The 23,504-nt window shown below is 42.1% G+C and overlaps 2 protein-coding genes across 4 annotated transcripts in view; one reads left to right on the forward strand and one right to left on the reverse strand.

Annotated features, from left to right (window-relative positions):
* LOC132896468 (serine--tRNA ligase, cytoplasmic-like) overlaps positions 1 to 23,504 on the reverse strand; it is a 193,537-nt gene that overhangs the window by 164,942 nt on the left and 5,091 nt on the right. The window lies entirely within an intron of this gene.
* Positions 1 to 23,504, forward strand: part of plpbp (pyridoxal phosphate binding protein) — a 98,469-nt gene that overhangs the window by 4,738 nt on the left and 70,227 nt on the right. For 2 of the 3 annotated variants that reach the window (XR_009656056.1, XM_060937317.1), the window contains exons 2-6: positions 14,876 to 14,983; positions 15,083 to 15,118; positions 15,329 to 15,404; positions 15,564 to 15,704; positions 19,730 to 19,872. Coding sequence is in view for 2 of the 3 variants with exons in the window: in XM_060937317.1 (XP_060793300.1) it covers positions 14,876 to 14,983; positions 15,083 to 15,118; positions 15,329 to 15,404; positions 15,564 to 15,704; positions 19,730 to 19,872 (504 nt within the window). In the remaining variant the exon portion in view is untranslated. Of the gene's footprint in view, positions 1 to 14,875; positions 14,984 to 15,082; positions 15,119 to 15,328; positions 15,405 to 15,563; positions 15,705 to 19,729; positions 19,873 to 20,212; positions 20,530 to 23,504 lie in introns of those variants that run through there. The other variant, XM_060937318.1, reaches the window with a different exon arrangement.

Genomic DNA, 23,504 nt, shown 5'->3' on the forward strand with positions numbered 1-23,504 from the left:
CATGTAGCATTTGTCAACTCCTTATACTACAGCTCCCTATGTCACATCCGTGTCCTGAGCCTCCTCCACCTCCACTGGCTTAGATCGCTCAGGGTGGTTGACAGTGCCATGGGAGAAAAATGCAGAAATCTTAGCCTGTTTTGGCTTTGCGGCAGCAGCCTGAGGTGACGGATGTATCACCATTGCGTCCTCAGCAACAACATGGCGGGCAGCCAAGGCCAGCAGCTGAACCTTGCTGTAGTATGAAACAAGGACTATGGTTGGTTGCCATGCCGTGTGCTGGCCAATGCGAGTGTGCTTTCGGTTCTGCGCAGTAAATCATGTCTCGCTTCAGAAATAAGTGACAGCAAACATTTGTGCCAGAGAAACACACACATGGGATGTAGATTTGTGTTGTTTGGGGTCCCCACTCATCCACTGGCATTTATTTTGATCTGCCAGTGCAACTAATGTTGCTCATTTTTGTTTCATCATAATTTTCTCTAATGGAGGCTTTGCACTGTCACATGACCCCATAGCAATGGTAACTACACTGCTGTGACAGGGGACATGCTGGTTGTGCTTCATTTAATTGAGTTACTTGTTATTGCTTGGTATGGGAAGGTTTTGCTGCATTTTTGGATGTGCCGATCGTTTTGAGTGAAACAAAGACATCAGATTTTTTTAAAGTTACCAACAGTAATTCCTCATCGGGGGGGAAGGTTTCTGAATGTAGAAGGGGAAAAATGGGGGGGGGGGGATTCAGCCGGACTCGGTGTTGAATGGAGAGGTCAAAAACCTGATGGTATACTCATTTAATTTCCACAAGAGTAAAATTTCAGAACTGGAGCAAGGTGCTCATTCTTATCTAGTGATGTGAACATGAGTAACACAGCGGCTCACCACAGCCGCGCACAATGCACTCCAAAGGATCCCCCGACTGTAAATGCACTTTCTAAGTACTTAAAGTGCATTTACATTCGGGGGATCCTTCGGAGCACTTTGTGCATGTGTTTGGGAGCCAGTCATTATGGGAAATGCCTGATGCTGATTTGAGAGAAATCAGCACATGCATGACACAGAGGCTTTGTGAAATATTATCATTATCACGGTCATGTTTGTTTGCGGGGTGGCACGGTGGTGTAGTGGTTAGCGCTGTCGCCTCACAGCAAGAAGGTCCGGGTTCGAGCCCCGTGGCCGGCGAGGGCCTTTCTGTGCGGAGTTTGCATGTTCTCCCCGTGTCCGCGTGGATTTCCTCCGGGTGCTCCGGTTTCCCCCACAGTCCAAAGACATGCAGGTTAGGTTAACTGGTGACTCTAAATTGACCATAGGTGTGAATGTGAGTGTGAATGGTTGCCTGTGTCTATGTGTCAGCCCTGCGATGACCTGGCGACTTGTCCAGGGTGTACCCCGCCTTTCACCTGTAGTCAGCTGGGATAGGCTCCAGCTTGCCTGCGACCCTGTAGAACAGGATAAAGCGGCTAGAGATAATGAGATGGGATGTTTGTTTGCAGCCATGTTTGACTCTCAGTTTCATTTTTATAAATATCACGCCTGCTAATAAACAGACTTCCTGCACTTAGATCCGTCTACTGCCGCATACCTGACTTTACTTCATAAAGTCTCTGTGAAAAGTGTCCTTACATGCACGTGCTGATTGTGCTCCAATCAGTATCGGGTGTTTCCCATAATGACTGGGTCCCAAGTGCACACTACGTGCTCTGAAGGATCTCTGAATGGGAATTTTGAAGCCTGTCATGGCAGAAATTACCCGCTGACTTCTAGAATTAGCCGTCGAAAAGACGGGTCAACGGCTCTCTAGATAACACTTAGCCTGGACGTTGGTACCAGGTAGGCTGGTTTGAGTATTTCAGAAACTGCTGATCTTGTGGTATTTTCACACACACTCCACAGTTTCTGGAGATTATTTAGATTTTACACAGAATGGTGCAAAAAACAAACAAACAAAAAATCATTGGGTGAGCAACAGTTCTGTGGTAGGAAACGGGTAATTCCGCCCCAAATCGCCAGATTTAGAAAAATGTTCGCCACTGACCATCTCAGATTTGCTTCATACTTTCTGAAAATATTGTCAGTGTGCCCAATAAATAGTATACAAAATTTTTAGGCTTGTACCTTCATTAGTTTCTAACACTACGTTCACACTGCAAGGCTTAATGCTCAATTCCGATTTTTTTGTGAAATCCGATTTTTTTGTGAGGTCGTTCACATTAACAAATGTATGCGACTTGTATGTGATCCTCAGTATGAACGAAAAGCGACCTAAAAGTGTTCCGCATGCGCATTGCAGGATACGACGACGTCACACGCAGTGAGCATGGCCAGTGTTTACGGAAGTAAAACCACCCGGTTGCGGTATGACTCATCCAATCTAGCTTGAATAGCTGCATCCCCCCAAATGGAAATCAGCTCCCTAACCTCTGCGTCCTTCCATTGAGAAAATTCAGAACCTTCACAGCCCGAAGCGTCCCTCGCATTGATGTCATGCGCAGGGGCGCAGATACGTTTTTTGAACTGGGAGGGACAAAGCTGCCAGCAAACCAACCCCAACCCCGATATGCCTGTCAAACTTGTTGTTAGTAACCATAGCAACCAAGCTCGAGCTCGCAACCTGTGCAGTCTGCGCAGCTCAACCAACCGAATATCAGTCTTTGTTTTGTTTTATGTGAGTTGTTGCAACTATGTATACACTGCTGTGCACCTCAATAAACCGAATGGTAATTAGTCTTTTGATTTTTCCGTGAGGTTTGCCTTATGCAAAGAAAGACAGCATAGACGTTTTTTCCTCCCTATAGGGAGGAAAAAACGTCTATGCTGTCTTTCTTTGCATAAGGCAAACCTCACGGAAAAACTTATAAGTGGGGGGGACCGAATGAGGTGAATTTAAATATGACTTGTCCCACCCTCTATCTGCGCCCGTGATTATGCGCCATGTTGTTGTAACTTTTTTGAGAGACCCGCCACCTACTTCAGCGCAGAATAGTGACGTTTGTGGCTTGTTGATGACGTGTAAGTCGGATGAATGCGACCTGGCGGTTCAGACTGAAGTCGCATATGAAAAGAGCGGATAGGAATCGGAATTAGGACCACATATCCAAACGGCCTGGGTCGGATTTGAAAAAATCGGATCTGTGTCGTTCATATTGTCAATAAAAGATCGGATACAGGTCACATATGGGCGAAAAGATCGGATTTGAGTCACTTCAGCCTGCAGTGTGAACGTAGCCTAAGATGTAGGGACTTTAAAAAAAGGGGCGTAGCCCCAATTTCACTGTTGAAACACATGCTACAGGAAACAGGCCTAAATTCCATAAGTCATTACTTTTAAACTATTCATGCAAGATGCATGAAATTTTCAAGGATTGTTCTTCAATGCCCGATGCCTTTAAATACTAAAATAGAAAGTTAACAGTTCAATATTTGCCAAGTTACGGCTTGCTGAAAATCATTAAAAAATGTCTTCTATCGTGCTTTGGAGCAACTTTGATGCTCCATATCTCCACAGTAAAGCACACCAGATCTTTCAAATGTTCTTATTTCTCATGTTATAGGACTCTTTAGGCAATTAGGTATGTGTTCAAAATAAATCAAACTTTCTGATTTATTAGGCTTTAAAAATTAAAGACATTTTGCACCTATCATTCAAATGCATATTACAAATGTATGACAAGGTCTACCATAAAACAATTATACCACTGGAAAGAGCTTGTTTTGATTAGCAAATGCACAAAATATGAAGTTGGTACTCTAAACCAAACTATAAATATTAAGGTGTCAAGTATGGCATGGTTTACGATAGATGGAAACACTGTTTTAAGGCATATAATCTACTTGGATGCATCCAGAGATACATAAAAACTGAAAAACCACAAAATTCATGAGGATTATCACTATCCCTTAGGCCCCGGTCACACCGCCCGAACTTTGCTGGAGCGTTCCTTGAACGGTGGGGGGGGGGGCGAATTTCGACAACGCTCGTCACCGCGCACAAAATGGGAAAAAAATCTAAAACACGGGCGTTGGCTTAGCGGTGCACCGCTGAAGCTGGCGTTGCTTTAGCGTTGGTTTAGCGGTAGCGAGCGGTAGCGAGCGTTGGTATAGCGGCGTTCTGCGCATGCGGGCTTTGGCTCGGTGGGGGTATAAAGTTGGTTTACCACCAATCATAGCAAGTCTCTCAGCATCCATGGTGATAGTTTTACTGTAACTTTGAGCAAATTCGATATAGATGAGGTCTGAACTCAACGGCAGCTCGATTCCAAATGAGCTCCTGGTCCATTTCTCCCTGTATTCACGGGCGCAGATAGAGGGGGGGATTCGTCCCACCCAGATTTAAATTCACTTCGTTCGGTCCCCCCCACTTATAGGGAGGAAAAAACGTCTATGCTGTCTTTCTTTGCATAAGGCAAACCTCACGGAAAAATCAAAAGACTAATTACCATTCGGTTTATTGAGGTGCACGGCAGTGTATACATAGTTGCAACAACTCACATAAAACAAAAAGACTGATATTCGGTTGGTTGAGCTGCGCAGACTGCACAGGTTGCGAGCTCGAGCTTGGTTGCTATGGTAACCCACAACAAGCTTGACAGGCATATCGGGGTTGGGGTTGGTTTGCTGGCAGCTTTGTCCCCCCCCAGTTCAAAAAACATATCTGCGCCCCTGCCCGTATTTATAGCCAAATTCTGGTCCTGCTCCGACACCTCTATACCAACGCCGAACCAAAGTTCATCGCCGCCATGGATAGCTGCTTCAACGCCCGACACCGTTCCAGCAACTCCGTGTCTGCTCGTAAAACGCTTACAACCGCTCCACTGAAGTTTGTGCAACGTTTAATCGCCGCCCGGGCAACGCTGGCGAAGCAGCGGTGGTCCAGCGTTCAAGATTTCTGCGTTGGCCTAGCGGACCCAAGCGTCCACGAACTTGCGTCTAGCGGTGCCAAACTTTGACTGGGCGTTGGTGGAGCGGGGGTGAACTTTGCCGGGGTGGAAAATTGCCCCCTCCTCACCGCTCGCAATATTTTGTGCAGCTCAAAACTTTCGGAGCGGTAGGAGGGCCCCTCGAGAAACATCAGCGGTGGCCGAGCGTATACGGCGTTGCTTTAACGGGGGCCAACTTTTGTTAAACGGTGGTGAACGGTTACGAGCGGTGATGAATTTTTTTCACCGTTCCAGGAACGCTCCAGCAAAGTTCGGGCGGTGTGACCGGGGCCTTAGAAGCACATATTTGAGCTTCCATTTGCCAGCCAGATACATCCTCAGCTGGAAAAGGTAATTTACTTCAGTGACGGATCAGCAGCCCAATACAAAAGCTATAAAAATTTCACAAATCTAATAAAGCATGCAGACGATTTTGGACTTTTGGCAGAATGGCATTTCTTTGCCACTTTTCATGGTAAATCACCCTGTGATGGTATTGGAGGCACTGTAAAGCGGTCAGCAGCTCGAGCTAGCTTACAGGCAGTCACGAATGATCACATACTAACCCCATCTGATCTGTTTTTGTGGGTAGAAAAACATCAAGAACATCCATTTCATCTGGGTTGGTACAGGGGAAGTTATGGAGAGTGGAAAAGCATTGGAGACAAGCTTTTCAAGCTCAGCTACTATTCCTGGAACAACAGACAACCACTCATTCGTTCCAGTCATGTCCAACCAGCTGCAGGTCAGCAGGGTGTCAGGTGGTCCTAGCTTCATTGTGGATATGAGTGGTAATCGGCCACAAGTAATGCATAAAGCCCCTGTTAAATCAGCAGTCTCTCTTGCAGATACAATTCCTGGTAAATATGTTGTATGTTTGTGACAGACAGTGGTGGATAGGCAACATTCGTGCATTATCAGAGGAGGAACAAGATGTACAAGTAACATTTATGCATCCTCATGGTCCCTCTCAGACTTACAGCTGGCCCAGGAGAGAGGATAACTGTTGGGTCCCTCTGGTGCATGTCATGAAAATCATTGATGCCCCACTTACATCAACTGGCAGGCAGTATAAACTTCCATTTGATGTGGAAAAGCAAATCAATACACTGTAAGCTCTTCAAATAAAGTATTGACCCCCATATCTCCACATTAAAGCACTTCAAATTTTCTTATTTATTACTCATGTTATAAGTACTCTTTAGGCAATTAGGTATGTGTTCAAAAGAAATTAAACTTTGATTTATTAGGCTTTAAAAAAAAACCATTTTGCACCTATAATTCAAATGCATATTGCAAATGTATGACAAGGTCTACCATAAACACAATTATACCACTGGAAAGAGCTTGTTTTGATTAGCAAATGCACAAAATATGAAGTTGGTACCCTAAACCAAACTATAAATATTAAGGTATCAAGTACGGCATGTTTTACGATAGACGAAAATGCTGTTTTAAGGCATATTACAATACTATACATATTTCCTACAAACCTACAGTGTAGGAAAAATAACCTGAAATATGGAGCGTCAAAGTTGCTCCAAAGCACGATAGAAGACATTTTTTTAAATGATTTTCAGCAAGCCATAACTTGGCAAATGTTGAACTGTGAACTTTCTATTTTAGTATTTAAAGGCGTCTGGCATTGAAGAACAATCCTTGAAAATTTCATGTATCTTGCATGAATAGTTTAAAAGTAATGACTTTTATGGAAGTTAGGTCCGTTTTCTGTAGCATGCGTTTTAACAGTAAAATTGGGGCCACGCCCCTTTTTTAAGCCCCTATATCTCAGAAACTAATGAAGGTACAAGCCTAAAATGTTGTACACTATTTATTGGGCACACTGACAATATTTCCAGAAAGTATGAGGCAAATCTGAGATGGTCAGTGGCGAGGCCTCTGGTGATTTCACATGGATTGACCCAAACACCTTTTGGGTGAGAGAGGTCAAAGGAAAATTATGGCACCATGCTTGTTGCCAGTAAAAAATCGACTACACATAATGAACAAATGAGCACCAAGCTTTTGACCAATCGCAGTGTGTCTTAATCACACTGCGATTGGTCTTAAAATTAGCTTATGTTTTAAGTCGTTCAAATTCTGTAAAGCTGCTTTGCGACAATGTTTATTGTTAAAAGCGCTATACAAATAAACTTGATTTGATTAATCAGCCTGGTGTGGTGTTTGTAATTTATCTATGCATGAACCAAACAGTGGCGCAGTCTAAACTGAAGAAGTTTTTTGGGTGTGCTTCTTCAAGCACTGAAGATGATTTAAGGGCTGAAACAGCCATTGGGGAGGCACACTCGGAACCCCTGGTCAAGTCAAGTTTATTTGTATAGTGCTTTTTAACAATTGTTTTATAACAGTTGTTGTATAACAATAAATTGCTTAACAATTGTTGTAATATAATTATTATTACAACAATTGTTAAGCAATTTATTGTTATATAAAAGTACTTTACACATCTTTCAATTAATTTATTTTATAATCATGATTTATTTATTTAATATACATGTATTTATCAAAAGTGAGGTGATGTTGGGTGCGGGAGGTTTTTGCATGACCCAATAAAAATAACTTCAAAAAAGTAATATATGAGTAAAAGTTCACCAAATGCAACATCAGGAAAGTAGAAATTTTGAAAACACTTTCACAGTCATAACCCTACCATCTGTGTTCTCGCTTCTTGAAGGCTGATTGTTTTTGAAACAATCTTACTTTCAGTTGTATGTTCAGTTCTCCGTTCATTCACTTCTTCCATGTAAGGGTGAGATGGCAGCAATATCCGGTTTAGAAATAAGACTGCTGTTCCAGTCATTCACTTTTCTTCATACTGAGTACTCCGCCATTATTGCTGGGCTCAGGCAATTACTAAAGGGGACTGAACGGGATGTCACCGGTTTTAGCAACAACTGCAGGGAGGTCACTGCCCAAGCGATATGTCCCATCCTGTTCCATCCCGGGTTTTAGCAACAACCCTCGGCTCACTCCGGGAGGATTGGTGCAACTGAACTCACTTTCCTTTTAAAAAAAATTAATAAAATAAATCCTTTTCTTATAGTTTTCTTTAATTGTTGGTACTGCACCCTCAACAGATCAGAGTTCAACGCTCCTCAACAGATCAGAGGTCTCGTACGAGTCTTCAGTAAAATGTGTAGAGCAGAGAGACCACTTCATAGCCGCCCAATGTGCCCATGAACTTCTCACAAAACGCATCCAAATCTTTGCAGTTTGAACATTCTTGGACCATAAATGCAACGTAAATCCAGCTTCTGTCGTGTTGCTGCACCGGCCAAAAACGCATATACGCGGCATGGCGAAACATTAGCTCAAAATGGAGGATCGGAGTTGTAGTCAGCTCTGTGTTTTAGTATAGCGGAAATGGCAATGAGACTGATAGACTTCCTGTTGTGACGTTAAGGACGTCACTCAGACCGCTACCTATATAAATCACTTTAATTGTAAAAATTACTATATTAGATTTATTGTTAACGCTTAAATCTATTCCTGTGCCATTCTTGAGGTCTCAAGGCATTTATAAACGAAAGTGAGGCCATGGCTCTGTGTATATGCTTTAAGGTATAAGATTTATTTAATTTGCTTCAGAATGTGATTGAGTTCATCTGATTATTTAATTAGCCTTTTACTTTTAATTAACCTTTTCACTGATAAAACATCAGTGAAAATGCATGCATGTACATGTATGCTGCACAAGTTATAACGCCTATCCTGTTTTAATGAGGGTCACATGAGACTGTCAGTTCAGTTCCATCCAGTTCTCTAGATGGCTTTGTTCTCTGGCTTTATTTCGTAAGGTGGGGGCCTCCATGGCCGACGTGTTACTATCTGATTCACTTTCCGATGGTTCGAACTGATACGGTTCTATATGTATAGCAGTAGCATGTATACGCACTCCAATTTCAGGACTATCACAGTCAGATGTACTACTATCTGAGGAATCCGAAGAATCTCCAATAAATACGAATGAAGAGGCCATTGCAACCACTCTCGCCTGCCGAGTCTGGCTTTGGTCTATAGCACCGGTTCCCACTGTGACGTCACCCACCCAGGGCTGGTTGGCTCAGCGGGGCTAGCTCAAATGTCAACTTTGCAGTCAATTTTAACTCTCAAATATATACATTTTTACTCCCAATTATGCAGTGTACAAGAGTCAAGGATGGAGATACTATCCACTCAGAAATGCATTTAAAAATAAAGGTTCTGCATATCTCTTTTAAGTAAGCTCAAACTAAAGAGGGTTATTTTAGCTTGATGGTGTACAGGGTGCCCAAAATCAAATCTTTCTTAGGCTGGAGTGGAGCCTAAATTTTACTTATACAGGCCTCTCCATTACATATATTTGAATTGTGCCAGTTTGGTTGGTATAAATCTGTAGTAAGTCAACTCTGATATGTGGGTAACTAAGAAAAAATGAATACTACTTTGACGACTTTTTTTTCAAGGAAAAAAGTGGAGAATATTTTGCAGAAACAGGGGGAACCCTGATTGCCAGATTGGTTCAAGTTGCCAGGAAGGATATAGTAACTCATATAATCGCTCTTTGCAAGTGGGTTACAGTACAGAAGACATCAAATTCTCGATGGGTGTCTGGATCACGAGCTCGTACTTGTGACGGCTCAGGAGCAAAGCCCAAAAGACCTTCTGGACCTGATGGATCCAACTACATCCGCCGCAACAACATCTTCACGCAGCTTTGGCTTGCAGCGTGGGATGTTAGAATGCTATCAGACGCCAACAACAACAGGCAAGCCCCTGACAGACGTACTGCTCTGGTAGCTGAAGAACTGAAGCATCTCAATATAGACATAGCAGGTCTGAGTGAATGACGCATCCCTGACGGAGGTGAACTCATAGACAGCGATTACACCTTCCTCTACTCAGGCTGCCCATTAGACCAAAAGAAGCTAGAGGGTGTAGACATTGTCATCCACTCTGGGTTACGCTCGTGTATTACCGGCTGGAAAAGTGTCATCGAAAGTAATAACAGACAGAATAGCTCTCAACAAGTGCCATGCAACTGTTATCAGTGTTTACGCACCCACCTTTAAGAGGCCAATCGAAGAGAAGACTCAGTTTTATGATCAGCTTGCTGATGTCCTATCTCAAGTCCCAAGAGGGGATCGCATTCTAGTAGGTGATTTCAATGCCAGGGTTGGCTCCGACACTGAGACATGGCCGAATATTGTTGGTCTACATGACCTTGGAAACTGTAATGAGCAAGGCAAAATGCTTCTACAGCTGTGTGCTAGATTTGGCCTCACCATCACCAACGCCCTCTTTCAACACCCAGATATACACAAATGAACATGGCAGCATCCCCACTCTAAAAACTGGCACATGATAGACCACATCATCGTAAGCCAGCACTTCAGGTCATATGTCCTCGACTGCTGAGTAAGGAGAAGTGCTGATTGCTGGACTGACCACAAAATGATGTGTGCCAGACTCCACCTGTGTTTCCACATCTTCAGGCAGAACAGAGCACAGCAGAGAGCCAGACGAATCCACGCCAGCTCACTTTGCCATGAAGAGACCCGGAAGAGACTGGCAAGTAAACTCGCAGAAACCCTTGACCCACCATGGGGAACTGCTGCAGAAAAATGGTCCTCTCTCAAAACCACCACATACTCATCAGCCACTGAGGTCCTCGGTTTCCAGTCACACCAACACAGAGATTGGTTTGATGAGAGCAATGATGAGATCAAGGACCTACTTGCCGAAAAACATGCTGCATTCAAGATCCTCATGCAGAATGAAAGTCCTGCCAACAGAGATCAGTACAGGCAAGCATGAAACCGATGCTAGCGAGAAATCCGCAGGATGAAAAACAGCTGGTGGACCCAGCGTGCCAATGAACTCGAAGAACATGCCATTAGAAACAACTCCAGGAAGTTCTTTTGAGGGCATCAAACAAACAGCTGGCCACAGAAGCACTGGGTTAGACTCTGACTGAGTACGTCTGACTGCAAAGGAAGACATCCTCAACAGGTGGAAGGAGGTGGATTTTTCCTCTCTTCTCAACCAGCCCAGTCTTGACCCCAGTCTTATTGATGATCCCACAAGCTGAAATTGATTACACGCTTGAAGTCCCACCATCACTAGAAGAGCTCACAAAGGCACTTAACCAACTTGCCTCAGGCAAGGCCCCCGGGCCAGATGCCATACCAGCTGAGGTTCTGAAAAATGGTGGCCCAGTCCTTCTAAATGCCCTTCATGATCTGCTACTTGTGCATCTGGGACTCAGAGACTGTTCCTCAGGATTTCAAGGACGGTACACTGATTAAGCTTTACAAGAAGTGCAAGTACACATGCGGTAATTACTGTGGCATCACCCTCCTCTCTATCATCAGGAAACTTTATGCCAAAGTTGTACTAAATCATATCTGGCCCACCATTGAGCAACATCTACAACCCCGATTCCAAAAAAGTTGGGACAAAGTACAAATTGTAAATAAAAACGGAATGCAATGATGTGGAAGTTTCAAAATTCCATATTTTATTCAGAATAGAACATAGATGACATATCAAATGTTTAAACTGAGAAAATGTATCATTTAAAGAGAAAAATTAGGTGATTTTTAAATTTCATGACAACAACACATCTGAAAAAAGTTGGGACAAGGCCATGTTTACCACTGTGAGACATCCCCTTTTCTCTTTACAACAGTCTGTAAATGTCTGGGGACTGAGGAGACAAGTTGCTCAAGTTTAGGGATAGGAATGTTAACCCATTCTTGTCTAATGTAGGATTCTAGGTGCTCAACTGTCTTGGGTCTTTTTTGTCATATCTTCCATTTTATGATGCGCCAAATGTTTTCTATGGGTGAAAGATCTGGACTGCAGGCTGGCCAGTTCAGTACCCGGACCCTTCTTCTACGCATCCATGATGCTGTAATTGATGCAGTATGTGGTTTGGCATTGTCATGTTGGAAAATGCAAGGTCTTCCCTGAAAGAGACGTCGTCTGGATGGGAGCATATGTTGCTCTACAACCTGGATATACCTTTCAGCATTGATGGTGTCTTTCCAGTTGTGTAAGCTGCCCATGCCACACGCACTAATGCAGTCCCATACCATCAGAGATCCAGGCTTCTGAACTGAGCGCTGATAACAATTTGGGTCGTCCTTCTCCTCTTTAGTCCGAATGACATGGTGTCCCTGGTTTCCATAAAGAACTTCAAATTTTAGTTTGTCTGACCACAGAACAGTTTTCCACTTTGCCACAGTCCATTTTAAATGAGCCTTGGCCCAGAGAAGACGTCTGCACTTCTGGATCATGTTTAGATACGGCTCTTTCTTTGAACTATAGAGTTTTAGCTGGCAACGGCGGATGGCACGGTGAATTGTGTTCACAGATAATGTTCTCTGGAAATATTCCTGAGCCCATTTTGTGATTTCCAATACAGAAGCATGCCTGTATGTGATCCAGTGCCGTTTAAGGGCCCGAAGATCACGGGCACCCAGTATGGTTTTCCGGCCTTGACCCTTACGCACAGAGATTCTTCCAGATTCTCTGAACCTTTTGATATTATGCACTGTAGATGATATGTTTAAACTCCTTTGCAATTTTATTGTCGAACTATTTGTCGGCGCAGAATTAGGGGGATTGGTGATCCTCTTCCCATTTTTACGTCTGAGAGCCGCTGCCACTCCAAGATGCTCTTTTCATACCCAGTCATGTTAATGACCTATTCCCAATTGAACTAATGAGTTGCAATTTGGTCCTCCAGCTGTTCCTTTTTTGTACCTTTAACTTTTCCAGCCTCTTATTGCCCTGTCCCAACTTTTTTGAGATGTGTTGCTGTCATGAAATTTCAAATGAGCCAATATTTGGCATGATATTTCAAAATGTCTCACTTTCAACATTTGATATGTTGTCTATGTTCTATTGTGAATGCAATATAATTTTTTGAGATTTGTAAATTATTGCATTCCGTTTTTATTTACAATTTGTACTTTGTCCCAACTTTTTTGGAATCAGGGTTGTACCAGAAGCACAGTGTAGCTTTAGAAGTGGCCGTTTAACTGTAGATATGATGGTTTGTCCTAAGGCAACTACAGGAGAAATATCAAGAGCAACAACAGGAAGTACACATCATCTTCATAGACTTTGGTTAAGCTGTTTGACACAGTCAACAGGGACCTCATGTGGAAACTACTACATAAGATCGGGATACCCCAGGGCTTTCCACAAGCGCCGGCTGCCGGCCATACAGCCGACTACACAATTAAGTCCAGCTGGCTACTTAATGACTATTGTTTTTGTAGCCCACAGGCTCTAAATATTAATTTTCGATTTTAATAAAATTAAATGTTTATCTAACAGACTGACAATGTCAAACTGAACTGCACTCACTTAAGTTGTGATTCGCGCTGTTTGTACCAATAATAACCACAAATTCCCCGCCGACTTCGTTGATCAAGGGAGAGTAACTCATCCGTGGCCCCAACATGCGGTGTATGCGCGCGCACTCAGCGGAGGCAGTAGTCTGTTGGGGCTGTCGGAGGCGACATCGGAGGGAACAGAAGCAGAGATAATGCTTATTTTGTCTCCGGTAAACCAGTCTTCTCTCGTTCAATTACATGCTGGCATCAAAAGACACCGTTGGTTGTAAATGAAACCAAACTGAGTCGTTGGAGTGTATTTTCATACACAAATGGAGAAATGTTCGCTGAGCGTTTAATTGTGTAGCCACCACTGCAGACCATTTGCAAACTACTTGTTGATGACTGGCACACATCAACACGGGACAGACAGCAGTGGCGACACCTCCTACACAGGAGAGAAGATGGCAACTGCAACCCTGACTGAGCGTGCCCTGGCCCGACAAGAACGACGGAACCAAAGGAGAGTACAAGGTCCCCAACATCAATCTTGATGGGGATCTCCATCCATGCCACAACTGGGTTAGCAGTAAAGCATCTGGGCATGCACAAAACATCAACCTTGAGGTGGATGAGCTACACCAGCAGTAGACCACGTTGGGTTCCACTTCTTCTGTCAGACAAGAACAGGAATCTGAGGCTATGATGGGCACACACTTACCAAAACTGGACAGATGAAGATGATAGGGGGGAAAAAATCACTTGGTCTTTTTCAAGTCCATGCCAGCTCAAACACACACTTCCATTAAAACCTAAAAGGGAACATACCAAATACAAAGAAACTCTGAAATTCTTTTTCAACCTTACCAACAAATTTTAAACAATTATTTGTTGGCAATGGGAAATGCTGATTACCACTTTACTGGCATCATCCTGGGGTGGGTTTCCCAAAAGCTTCTTAACGCTAAGAGCATCTTAACTAGGAGAGAGAGTGTTCGTTGTGATGCTCGCTCTACCATTTAACGATCTTTGTGCTACAATGCTTTTGGGAAACCCACCCCTGATCAGTCTCTCTCAATCATCATCTGAGGTAAAAATCACTTAAACATGAGCATCATCTTTTCACTTGACTGACTACTGTTCAAGAAAGTATGTGATGCACTCCACTTGATTTGTTCTGCCTAAATGTTATTTTACCATTTTAAAACAACTTCTGTCATCTGAACATGTAAAGCACTCTTCTCTGTTTTATGTAAGGGAGGAGTTCTAGGAGTTTACATACATATTATTAAGATATTAAGGTATGCATGTTATTGACAAACTTTTGGACAAACCTGATTTTTTTATATATTTTTTATTATTATTATTATTATTTTTTTTTTCAGTTGTGTTCTAGGGGTTTCCCAGGTCATCATGCACTTTTTATAAAACAAGTTATAAGGTGTTTTATTATTGTGGAGCATGCATTATGTCTCCTTTTCAAAGATGTGTTTAGCAAAAAAAATACACTGACAAATTAAAGCTAATTGATCTTTTATAAGGAAATTGGTTCATGTAATTTTTAAATGCTATTTTCCAGTTTAACATTACTTTTCACCTCTTTTCTGACAGACATTACCATGCATTGCACCGAGGTTAGTTGCTGTGAGTAAAACCAAGCCTCCAGACATGGTAGTTGAAGCTTATAAACATGGCCAACGCAACTTTGGAGAAAACTATGTAAGTAAATTTAGAATGCCTAAGTGACTTTTATAGATCACCTCTGTATTCTAGCTCTGTAATGATTCTATAATGTGTATATTTTGTACCTCCTCATAGGTAAATGAGCTTGTGGAAAAAGCCTCTCACCCTCTGGTATGTAGCCCTTACTAGAGGCGACCCTAGTCTTGATTGGCTAGAAGTTGCTAGCAATACATGGGATATTTTCAGAAGCTTGTGGATGGCAAAAATATATTCCCATCCACCTTAGGTGGATGGGCGGAGTAGGGAATATTCTACTCATATTTAACTGTCCTGTTTTTTTTTTTTTGTTTGTTTGTTTGTTTTTTTGGGTGTGCATCTTAGATTTTGACATCATGCCCTGAAATTAAATGGCACTTCATTGGACATCTACAGAAGGGCAATGTTAATAAACTCTTGGGTAAGCAGGTTAGCTCTGTCTTAATGGGTTGACATCATACATATAGTGGTGTAAATCACTTTCTTTGGCTTTATTTTCCTATACAGACCTGTATTGAACATGTATATGAAATGTATTATGTTATGGCTGAGTTTTGCCTTTTTTTGAGTTGGCTTATAGGTGTTCCAAACCTTTACATGGTCGAGACAATTGACTCTGTAAAACTGGCTGACAAACTTAACAGCTCATGGCAGAAGTTACGATCATCTAACACCTGTGGGTTAAAGGTCATGGTTCAGATCAACACCAGCGGCGAGGAAAGTATGTGTTCATTTCACAAACAGTCTATTATGTTGTGTTTGTATTCACCTGTGTTTGTCTCACTTCATATTTCAAGAACCTGTGAGCCTTGTACAACCCCGATTCCAAAAAAGTTGGGACAAAGTACAAATTGTAAATAAAAACGGAATGCAATGATGTGGAAGTTTCAAAATTCCATATTTTATTCAGAACAGAACATACATGACATATCAAATGTTTAAACTGAGAAAATGTATCATTTAAAGAGAAATGAACAGAACAGTTTTCCACTTTGCCACAGTCCATTTTAAATGAGCCTTGGCCCAGAGAAGACGTCTGAGCTTCTGGATCATGTTTAGATATGGCTTCTCCTTTGAACTATAGAGTTTTAGCTGGCAACGGCAGATGGTACGGTGAATTGTGTTCACAGATAATGTTCTCTGGAAATATTCCTGAGTCCATTTTGTGATTTTCCAATACAGATGCAGTGCCGTCTAAGGGCCCGAAGATAACGGGCACCCAGTATGGTTTTCCGGCCTTGACCCTTACGCACAGAGATTCTTCCAGATTCTCTGAATCTTTTGATGATATTATGTACTGTAGATGATATGTTCAAACTCTTTGCAATTTTACACTGTCAAACTCCTTTCTGATATTGCTCCACTAGTTGTCGGCACAGAATTAGGGGGATTGGTGATCCTCTTCCCATCTTTACTTCTGAGAGCTGCTGCCACTCCAAGATGCTCTTTTTTTATACCCAGTTATGTTAATGACCTATTGCCAGTTGACCTAATGAGTTGCAATTTGGTCCTCCAGCTGTTCCTTTTTTGTACCTTTTAACTTTTCCAGCCTCTTATTGCCCCTGTTCCAACTTTTTTGAGATGTGTTGCTGTCATGAAATTTCAAATGAGCCAATATTTGGCATGAAATTTCAAAATGTCTCACTTTTGACATTTATGTTGTCTATGTTCTATTGTGAATACAGTATCATTTTTTGAGATTTGTAAATTATTGCATTCCGTTTTTATTTACAATTTGTACTTTGTCCCAACTTTTTTGGAATCGGGGTTGTATTACTTACAGCACAAATAGGGTGATACTATTATGCTTAGCTAACTGAGACGCTATAATTATTTATCTGATAAGGCATATTTGGAAATTAGGGCTGGGCAAAATCTAAAATAAATTATAACAAAATAAATTGTGATACTCGGGTATGTCATCTCACCTATAAACATATTTGGTCTAAATGTGTCTTTTTAAAGGGCTGATGACACGAACATGACTCTATGCAATTTCTTAAATAAACTATACAACATGGCAAACATGTTAGATTTCTGTTATAATTACGTGAAAAGAAGCTGTTACGCGAATATCCAACTTTTAATTGCACAGCGCAAGAAAACTGGGTCCGTGGCTCATGCTGTGACGTCAGCGGAAGAACACGCTGCGGTTCACTGGCTGTTCTACTCAATGGAAATGGCGCATGAAAACGCCGGTGAACTCTCTAGTGCTAGCTCTTCCTCTGAACAAAAGAACAACCAAATACTGGTACTTTAAGCAGTGATCATGATGGCAAGATTTTATCTGATTTTAAATAAATGAGATTGATAATGTGAATGTTCACAACTAGTACATACAAACTCTGCAGCTTCTGATTCAGCAGCTGCGTCATTCTCCGCAAAAACATCAGCAAGAACCTACAATATAAATGGAAATGCAATACACTAAGCTCAAATGACTTTTGGAAAGTATAATTTCTAAATTTTTTCTACATATTCTTGAAGTCGGTCATCAGGGTACTTGCTACCATTCCCTAACAACGCATGGCAAAGGGTAAAGTGTAGTGTTGCTACGAGTACTTGCTAAAGCCTCCGGTGGAAGATCCTCGATGTGCTGATAAGACATACAGTTCTATATAACACACAAGTGTCACGATAATCACAAAACAGATGCAAATTGTTAAAATACCTAATTTTTAAGCAATCATGTATTGATCTCTTCCGAATAGAATCTGTGATAGCCTACCCTCTTTACCCTTTGCCTCTCGTTGCTAGGCGGCAGTTACATGAAAGCCGCAAGCTTTCACAAGCAAATACATGACTGATATCACGCCGACTTTATGATTACATTTATGGTTATCATGAATGTGTACTCTGATGTGTACTCTGAGTGCTCTGGAGCGAGTCACTTCCATGATGGCCACGCAGACCGCAGTGTTACTATTTTTAGCATCATGTCGGAGCACTCTATAGCTCTACGTACCTTTATTTTATGTCGTTTCTCAACACATGTTCTGACAGGAGGACTGTCTTTGGAGGAGTCGCCTTGTCCCAGGCGACTGCTGGATCCGGCATAGCTACCAGTAGACCCCCTCCGGAATACTGTAGGCACTGCTGATGGTAGCAACACACGTTTGTGCTGAACTGAACACCCAAGAGATTCTTTTAAGCTGGGAAGGGTGTCAAAACAATCCAAATCGAAGTGTTCAGAGCACAGGACGGATGTTGGTGAGGGCTCCCACTTGTCACGAGTGCGCCTGACTTGCTTCACCCACTTCGCATGCAGCTCGGGATCTCTGGGAAACTTGAATAAACTTACCCCATCCTTGTGGGTTTTGGAGCAAAAGCCGGCAACACAATGCGAAGGCATAACATATATATACTAATAATGATAAACTGAACACCCGTCGCATCAACAACAAACTGGTAAGTTAGGAGGAAGATTCTTTCGCTGACATCATATACCGTATTTATCCTTATAGAAGCGCCCCCCCCATTTGACGCGCCTCCACGATTTTCAGAGCTAGAATAGTATTTACCAACCATTTTCTTCATTTAACAAACTTTAAATCCAACAAACCACAACAGAGACGTTCAATTTCACCGCTGATTTTTTACCGGAAATCGCGTTAGTAAACATGGACAGTATAAAATACGGACATTCACTCTGCTGCGGATATCAATACGGGTGGAGACGTACCTTTTGTTTGCACCACTCTTGTACACGTTTACGGTGAACATTAAATGTTTTTGCAGCTAAGTGTTTGCCTTTCTGCTCTGCCAGTTCTACAACCTTTAACTTAAAACTAGCGGTGAAGGATCGTTTTGAGGACGACATTTTGTTTTGTGAGCTCATAAACCTCGACGATGACGTGAATTGTGACGTCACTACAAATAGTTTACTTACCAATGTTATCCTTATAAGCGAGCTGGATATTGTTTAATTGACTTTTTGGACATATAACTGCATTTTCATGTGTTTCAAAATAAATGTTTTAAATTCCGATGATTTTGTCATGTTCGATTTTTGTCATTTAAGGGTCGAAATTGACGCTCCCCCTTCATGTTTTGCATCGCGCCCGGGCGCGTTTATTAGGATAAATACGGTAGCCCCTCCTCCTCATTCGTCTCCTGGGTGCTGCAGCCCCGTCAAATTTGCCCAAATAGCCGCGTTTATCATAACTTGTAAAATAGGCGCCTTTGTGAATTAATATATGGATCATCGGGAATTACCGTACTTATGTTATAAAACATCGCCAAAGATGTCAAAAACGTGTCATCAGACCTTTAAAAACTGCAAAATCCAGAAGTCCACAGTCAGATCCCTTCACTGCCATGTTTCATGCTGAATTGTGGTCATCACTGAGTTCTAATAAACATTTTATCTGGATTTAATAAGAAGGATTCAGTACTATATTCTGTAAAAAGGGAATGTTTATTAAGGAAATGCTTTGATTTCATAGCCCTTTTGGAAAACTAAGGCAATTGAGATTAGTGCCAGCAGAATGGATTATACTTTTGTCAAAGGACTTGCATGCTTTTGCTTCTTTATCAAGTGCTGCCTCAGTGTTACCATGGCAAATTGTATACCCCAATGTTCCATGTATCACTGGAGTAAGTCTAGTCTACTTGTACACTATTTTCCTCAATAAACCACAACGTACTTTGTCATACAAGATTTCATAAGTTGAATATGAGAAATGAATCAGTGGTGTGGGATGGTAATCATTTTGTTAACTTTATTTGTTCTTTGTGCTTCATTAGGTAAACATGGCCTGCATCCTGATAAAACTATTGATACAGTCAAACACATTGTGTCTAATTGTCCTGCACTGGCCTTCTCTGGACTGATGACTATTGGTCGTTATGGTTATGATCTCCGTGAAGGCCCCAATCCGGACTTCCAGGTACAGTTATGTGATGTGTGTGTGTGTGTGTATACATAGTGCCCTCCACGATTGTCACCCCTTATAAAGATTAGTAAAGAGGGTTAGAAAAAAGTAGCTTCATCTCACATTGAAACTTGAGAAAAATCAAACCGTTAATTGAAATAAATTTTATTCAGGGAAAAACAAGTCCCTCATCAAGAAAATTTTCAACAAAAATACACCTGCCACTATTATTGGCACCCCTGCTTTTAATACTTTGTACTTTTGCCAATAAAATAGCACTGAGTCTTCTCCTGTAACATTTTATAAGGTTGGAGATTCAGAGCAGGGTATCTGAGACCATTCCTCTTTTACATAGTCTCTCCAGATCATCCAGAGTCCTTGGCCCTTCTGGTGTTCTCTCCTCTTCAGCTCACTGTATAGGTTTTCAATGGGGTTCAGGTCAGGGGGACTGAGATTGCCATGGCAGAAGTTTGATTCCTATGTTTAGTGAACCATTTTTGTGTTGATTTGGACATGTGCTTCAGATCATTGTCCTGCTGGAAGATTCAGTGACGACCCAGTTTTAATTTCCTGGCAGAGGCAGCCAGATTTTGATTTAAAAGGGCCTATATGAGTCAGATACTAAATTTTAAAAATATTTTTAAAAGTTATAAAGCACTGTATTATGTAAATGTCTTGGGCACCTTTTTATTTATTTTTTATTTTTTTTTAGTACAAACTTTGTTATAGACTTTTATTTTATGGAACCAATAAAAAAAATTTTAGATTTCCAAACAAGAGTTTTCCAGCACAAAAGTAAATATTACAGAATGTGTGCATGTTAGTAATGTCATGTCAATACGCTGTCGTCGCTTTGCAGTGGTAGGCTACATGGATGAGTTAATGCTGTCCAACACCTTCTATGTCTTGTAGCTACTAATAAATTTACTCCTGATAAGCCAATCCATGCCCGGATGTTGTCTTATCAGCATATATGAGGTCTTTCACGTTGTCTGTTGCCTTCAACAAGACCGGTCATTTTGCTCCTTTTGATGGTGTCATGTGGTTTTCCTCATCATGTGACCAAAATGCCTCAACCTGTGGGATTTGATGTGACCTGGCAGTTTGCTTTCTGTTCTGGCCAGGCGGTAAACCTCTTCCGTGGTAATCTTCCTTGTCCGTGATATCCACAGTAACTTCCTTATGCATTTGTTTTCAAAAGCCTGGATCTCTCTTCCTCTTTCTTCAATGTCCAGGCCTCGCAGCCATATGTTTTCAAAGCTTTCATCAAACGTTTGTTAGAAGTTATAAAAGCTAAAGGATGCTTCACAAAGTTCTGAAGCTGAGGGTTGAATAATGGTGCACATGTGATTTATATTTTCATTTGAACTTCAAAGTTAAGTCAACTTCTGTTGTCAAATATGTATCAATAAATATTTTTTGTTGAATGAGTTTTTTTGTCATTATCTTTCATCCACATCACTATAATGTCTTTTGAGGTGAGGGGTGTGTGTACGTACGTACGTACGTACGTACGTACGTACGTACATATATATGCTTGAAGTCGAATCATTTAAAAAAAAAAAGTGTGTTTTTTTTTTTTTTTTTTTTTTTAATAAATGAACGATTTGATTTCACCAAGCATTTAAGTGATTTCTGATTATGGTCAGTCAGGATTTTTCCACGAAGTTGATGGTTTACCACTATCCTTTCAGGTTTTACTAATGCAGTTCTTAACTCAATTCCAGTCATTTCAGAAATTTCCTTAGTTGTTTTCTTTGCTTGATGCAGGCCAATAATTTGACCCTTCTGAAACATCGTGACATCTCTTCCATGAGCATGGGATATGTCTTCCAACATGTTTGTTTAAGAAATGAGAAGCTACTCACTCTGGCGGTTAGGGTAAAAGAATTGTCGCCAGTTGAAACACGTTAATCACCGCAGTAATTCTCCAATTAAAGACTCGCATGTATTTTTTGGCTGGGCAGTGTCATTTATCATTAATAAAAACAATAAAGACTGTACATTCTTCTTTGGATAGCTTTAAGATTGCAATTTCTAAGAATAGCTTTTGTCATTGATTTCAGTTTGACACATTAGACTTTAAAAACTGTAATGAATTTAGAAATGACTCTGATGCTAATACACCCTGTGAGAGTTAAATGTGATCGCAATGATTTTTTTACCATGGTATGATGATTAAGCACAAAATGCAACAAAGGAGACCCCTGAACTGTTGAGCAGCGGAAATTGTATACCAGGCAAGAATGGGACATTTTACTTTCAAAACTACAGCAAGTCTGGGTCCCAGCTCTATGTTGGACCTGGAAAGAGAAGTCCCGGAAAGATGAGAACCACCAAGTAACATGGGCATTTGTGTCTTTAGCAACAGTCATCTACTGGAGTGGGGCATGGTCAGTGACCAGAGTGAAATGACAACCAGACAAATAGTACTTGCTTATTGTCCACTTGGTGTCGAAGGCTTCTCTCTCCACAGCTGCATAGTTCTTCTCAGTGGGGAGTAACTTGCAGCTCATGTACAGCAGGGGGTGTTCTTTGCCCCCTCCAACCTGTGAGAGCATGGCATCCAGGCCCATCTCCCAGGTGTCCATCTGGAAGATGAAGGGGAGGTCAAAGTTCAGGTTTTGGAGGATGGGGGTGGTGGTGAGGGTCTTCAATGTGGCCTGGAATGCCTGCTCTGTTTGCTTGGTCCACCTTATCTTTTCAGGCTCCCCCTTCTCAGTCAGTTCTGAGAGGGGAGAGGCTAGAGAGGAGAAGTTGGGCACAAACCTACAGTAATACCTGGCTAGCCCCAAGAAGGCACGTACCTGATGCTTTGAGGTGGGCCGGGGTAATTCTGCATGACTGCTATCTTTTCTCCTGGGGCTTCAGCAGGCCCTCGTCGATGTGATAGCCCAGGTACTGTGCCTCAGTCAGCCCTATATGGCACTTCTGGGAGTTGGCAATGAGCCCAGCCTTTCATAGCTCCCCCAGGATGGATTTGAGGTGGTGCAGGTGGTTGGCTCAGGTGGATGAATGGATATAATCTAGATGATGTGGCAGTGAAGTCTCTGTGGGTGAGCAGGATGATGTCCATGAGACACTTGAATGTTGTGGGTGCCCCATGGAGGCCAAAGGGGAAGACCCAGGAGTGCCAGTGGCCTGATGCAGTGGTGAAAGCAGTCTTTAGTTGGGCCTGGGGTGTAAGGGCCACTTGCCAGTAGCCCATGGTAAGGTCCAGGGTTGAGATGAAGCAGGCCCTGCCGAGCCTGTCAACCAGGTCATCCACCTTGGGCAGGGGATAGCTGTTGAAGTCTGAGACTGTGTTGCGCTTTCTGAAGTTGTTGCAGAGTCTCAGACTCCTGTCAGGCTTGGGCACTGCCATGATTGGGCTTGACCAGGGGCTGATTAACTCCTTGATGTCAGAACACAGTATTCAAGCCACTTCTCAATCGCGCGATGGTGGGCCACTGGGATGTGATTGGGGCATTGATGGATGACCATTCTTTGGGGGGGGTGACCTGGTTCTGCTAGAAAGACACTGATCCATGAGTTACCCCAGTTGTTGGTACTGGTGCACACAGAGGTCTTTTCCTTGGTGGACCAGGGTACACCCCAGGGATTCTGTGGACAGAAGGGATTGTGCTGAGAGCAGTGGTACAGGTTCA

The sequence above is a fragment of the Neoarius graeffei genome, chromosome 13, assembly GCF_027579695.1.
Source record: "Neoarius graeffei isolate fNeoGra1 chromosome 13, fNeoGra1.pri, whole genome shotgun sequence".
NCBI classification, from domain to species: Eukaryota; Metazoa; Chordata; class Actinopteri; order Siluriformes; family Ariidae; genus Neoarius; species Neoarius graeffei.